The sequence below is a fragment of the Tarenaya hassleriana genome, unplaced genomic scaffold (genome assembly GCF_000463585.1).
Source record: "Tarenaya hassleriana unplaced genomic scaffold, ASM46358v1 Cleome10, whole genome shotgun sequence".
NCBI lineage: Eukaryota > Viridiplantae > Streptophyta > Magnoliopsida > Brassicales > Cleomaceae > Tarenaya > Tarenaya hassleriana.
This window is the reverse complement of record NW_010960188.1, coordinates 144,110-147,851: the sequence shown is the minus strand read 5'-3', so window position 1 is coordinate 147,851 and position 3,742 is coordinate 144,110. Positions and strand designations below refer to the sequence as shown.

Sequence of the window (3,742 nt, the reverse complement as noted above, 5' to 3'; positions counted from 1 at the left end):
GCGGCAGAGCCAGCCGAAGAAGCAACGCCGCTAACCTAACCAATGCGGACAATCAAAATCGCGGAAGAAACAAGAACCCCATACCTGCAGCAAAGAGCAAACATCAACAACCGAAGGAGAAGGAGAAGGGGCGCACCAAGCGGACAAGTGGTGTGATCCCGTGCGGCAAGCGTGCCGATTTCGGGTACGCCAAGGATTTCCACGATCACTACACGATCGGGAAGTTATTGGGTCACGGCCAGTTCGGCTACACCTATGTTGCTACCGACAAGGCCAATGGAGATCGAGTCGCGGTTAAGAGACTCGACAAGAGTAAGGTATTGTTACTGATGATTCTCTTGGAATTTTCAGCGACTAGGGTTTTGAGATCATCGTGTTTCTGCGGGAATTCCCTTTTCCTTCACGTCTTCTCCCTAATTCATCTCTTTGGATATTATGGATTCATGGCAAAAGTTAGGATTAATATTTAATTGGATCCTGATACTTCAAGCATTCATGAAAGATTAGTTTTTAAATTGATGCTGATTCTCCATGATCCCAATTGGGCGCTGGGAATGTCACACGATTCCATTACGATGCTTCTTCGGCTGTCAGTGTTCTTCCTCTGTCGATTGCCTAAGAAAAAGGAGAACAGATCGATGGAACAAGGTTGTTCTAAGCTTATCGCATTTCTGCTGTCAGATGGTTCTTCCCATAGCTGTTGTGGATGTAAAGCGAGAGGTGCAGATACTGAAAGCGCTCTCTGGCCACGAAAACGTTGTACAGTTTTACAATGCCTTTGATGATGAAAACTATGTGTATATAGTCATGGAGTGAGTTTCCTCAACCCTTCTCACAAGCGAGTAGCAATTTACAATAGTTTGCTCCTCTTGCCTTGTCTCTGAGCACTTGGTCCATCCATGCAAATCTCTCATGTTATTCAGGACAGTTTCCCTTTATCAAGTGCATTGATACATCTGATTCTCATTCTCTATCTAGGTTATGCGAGGGGGGAGAATTGCTGGATCGGATATTGGCAAAGTTAGCATCTTTCAGCTCTCTGGTTTCTTATTTGTGATCATAGAGACAACCTTATGCTCAATAATTTTGTTTCTTGTTTCAGGAAAGATAGTCGATACTCAGAGAAAGATGCAGCAGTTGTCGTAAGGCAGATGCTCAAAGTTGCAGCTGAATGTCATTTACACGGTTTAGTACATAGAGACATGAAGCCAGAGGTAACCTAACGCTCTCATGCAGTACTGTCTATCGGAGGTTCTACTTCTTGGTAATCGTCTTCTGTTTTTTCCCCTTCATTTGTTGCAGAATTTTTTGTTCAAATCAGCAAAAGCGAACTCGCCTCTTAAGGCTACAGATTTTGGTTTGTCAGACTTCATAAAACCAGGTTCATAGCATATATTATATTGAATGCCATAGCCAATAATTTACTACAAAAAGCCAGAGGTTTTGGGTTTACTTCTGCCTCTCGATGCTCTTTGGATGAAAATATCAACAATATTCACAGGGAAAAGGTTCCGTGACATTGTGGGTAGTGCATATTACGTAGCTCCGGAAGTACTGAAACGTAGATCGGGGCCTCAATCAGATGTTTGGAGCATTGGTGTAATTACATACATTTTACTTTGTGGGAGACGCCCCTTTTGGGATAGGACTGAAGATGGCATATTTAAGGAGGTCTTGAGGAATAAACCTGACTTCCGTCGCAAACCATGGCCTACTATAAGTGAAAGCGCGAAAGATTTCGTTAAGAAGTTGCTTGTAAAAGACCCACGAACAAGGCTAACTGCTGCCCAAGCCCTATGTATGTTTCTTTTTTCTATTACTTTTGCAGGAGGGAAGAATATTAGAACCATTGGGTCATTTCCCCTTTTTAGCGATGTTGAGGTTTTTGCGTTTTCCAGCACATCCGTGGGTCAGAGAAGGCGGGAACGCATCTGAGATCTCAATCGACATATCTGTGTTGAACAATTTGCGTCAGTTTGTGAAGTACAGCCGTCTGAAGCAGTTTGCTTTACGGGTAAAAACTTTGTCAAGAAGCTTGAAAAAATGGCTGGATGAATGTATACAGGATGTTTCCATGGTGTTGAATACCTTTTTTATTTCAGGCTCTTGCTAGCACTCTTGACGAGGCTGAGATTGCTGACCTCAGGGATCAGTTTGATGCCATTGATGTTGATAAAAACGGTGTCATCAGTCTTGAAGAGATGAGACAGGCAAAGTTCATTTCTTTTTTTTCACCCAATAGTCTTTTGTAACATTCATCAAGATAGTATCATATGCATCCAGTTGATCTTGTTTTTTTTTGGGCAGGCACTTGCTAAAGATCTTCCTTGGAAACTAAATGATTCTCGAGTCATTGAGATTCTTCAAGCGGTTTGTGGTCATTTAATTTCCGCAGCATCCAGGACTGCTTGCATAATTAGAACCGTTTCATGATTTTTTTGGTTGTCTCTTGCTCTTGATGCAGATTGATAGCAACACTGACGGGTTAGTGGATTTCACAGAGTTTGTGGCAGCTGCATTACACGTTCATCAACTGGAGGAACATGACTCCGAGAAATGGCAGCTTAGATCACGAGCTGCTTTCGAGAAATTCGACCTTGACAAAGATGGTTACATAACACCTGAGGAACTGAGACTGGTAAGTTGTGTCTAACCATTTCTCTTCTTGCTTTTGCTCAAGTGTCATTGAAGTGTCTTTAGGGAAGAGTGTTTCACAAAGTGGTGTAAATTGGGAGCAAAGCAAGTTAATGACACGGTGGAGTTACTACACTACATGATTGCATAAGTTGGGTTGGTTGATGTGGGAAATTAAAATTATTTTTTTTAAAAATTGTGGATATGGGTTTCTTCAGCATACTGGATTAAGAAGAGGGTCCATAGATCCGCTACTGGAAGAAGCAGACATTGACAGGGATGGGAAGATCAGCCTCCAAGAGTTCAGGAGACTTCTAAGAACAGCGAGCAACTTCTGAGCCCTTCCTCCATATCTTTGCATAGTAACAATCCTTTCTCTTCTTTGCCTCTTGGGATGAGGGATCAATATTTCGTTATATATATTTGTCTGTTTGGGGGATTTCAATGTACATTCAAAGTACTTGAAGACTGTAGTCACAATACAATGGAGACTATGAAAATTGGCTCCCATTTAAAAAAGAAAAAGAAAGATTGGTGCATTAACGTGTAATCAAAGTTATCAATGTATAACCTAAACGGTAAAAGCAACCGCTATATTACATAATAAGCCAGTTGTCTATTATTCCCGTATGTCTTGATTGGCACCACAGCTACAGTCTACAGACAGCTAGGAGACGTGCGTTGCTCTACGCCGTTTCTCTCTCTATATCTATTGTCTCTTGTGCCCGCTTCCTCAACGATGCATTATTTCTTTCTTTCGGTTATAGTTTGCGTTAAATACGATTTTTTTATTTTATTTTAACAACATGAGTGCAAAGCCCACGATACAACATAAAGCAGGTCGTTTGTTTCTTGATGAAAGGGGGCAGAGGGTTAATCAAATTCCATGTGGTTGCTCCGCCTGGACCGGAAATATGTGGCTGACCCAAGCCACGTACCCACCCCCCATGTTACTCGCGTTCTTGTAACCCTACGTGGACAGTCCCCGCATCAAAACAAAACAAAAGGTACTTTTTAATAAAAAAAAACCGTAAAAAGATGAGACTTACGGCAGCAATAAGGTCAGCTGCAGCATGGAAGGATCTGACTCCGCTCTGACATCCCTACA

The 3,742-nt window shown here is 42.0% G+C and overlaps 2 protein-coding genes across 3 annotated transcripts in view; one reads left to right on the top strand and one right to left on the bottom strand.

The window, feature by feature from the left end:
• The window catches only part of LOC104826575 (calcium-dependent protein kinase 28-like), a 4,180-nt gene extending 1,007 nt beyond the window's left edge, over positions 1 to 3,173 (top strand). Inside the window, exons 2-12 of one of the 2 annotated variants that reach the window (XM_010559341.2) lie at positions 14 to 317; positions 595 to 812; positions 979 to 1,020; positions 1,103 to 1,214; positions 1,303 to 1,381; positions 1,502 to 1,798; positions 1,899 to 2,014; positions 2,103 to 2,210; positions 2,308 to 2,370; positions 2,465 to 2,638; positions 2,853 to 3,173. In XM_010559341.2, the coding sequence (XP_010557643.1) occupies positions 14 to 317; positions 595 to 812; positions 979 to 1,020; positions 1,103 to 1,214; positions 1,303 to 1,381; positions 1,502 to 1,798; positions 1,899 to 2,014; positions 2,103 to 2,210; positions 2,308 to 2,370; positions 2,465 to 2,638; positions 2,853 to 2,972 (1,633 nt within the window). In that variant the 3' untranslated portion in view covers positions 2,973 to 3,173. The remainder of the gene's footprint in view (positions 1 to 13; positions 318 to 594; positions 813 to 978; positions 1,021 to 1,102; positions 1,215 to 1,302; positions 1,382 to 1,501; positions 1,799 to 1,898; positions 2,015 to 2,102; positions 2,211 to 2,307; positions 2,371 to 2,464; positions 2,639 to 2,852) is intronic. The other variant, XM_010559350.2, reaches the window with a different exon arrangement.
• A 6-nt stretch (positions 3,174 to 3,179) lies between these two features.
• Positions 3,180 to 3,742, bottom strand: part of LOC104826589 (thiosulfate sulfurtransferase 18) — a 1,381-nt gene continuing 818 nt past the window's right edge. The window contains exons 4-5 of the mRNA XM_010559362.2: positions 3,684 to 3,737; positions 3,180 to 3,604 (exon numbers count right to left, since the gene is read on the bottom strand). Coding sequence (XP_010557664.1) covers positions 3,512 to 3,604; positions 3,684 to 3,737 — 147 coding nt within the window. The 3' untranslated portion in view covers positions 3,180 to 3,511. The remainder of the gene's footprint in view (positions 3,605 to 3,683; positions 3,738 to 3,742) is intronic.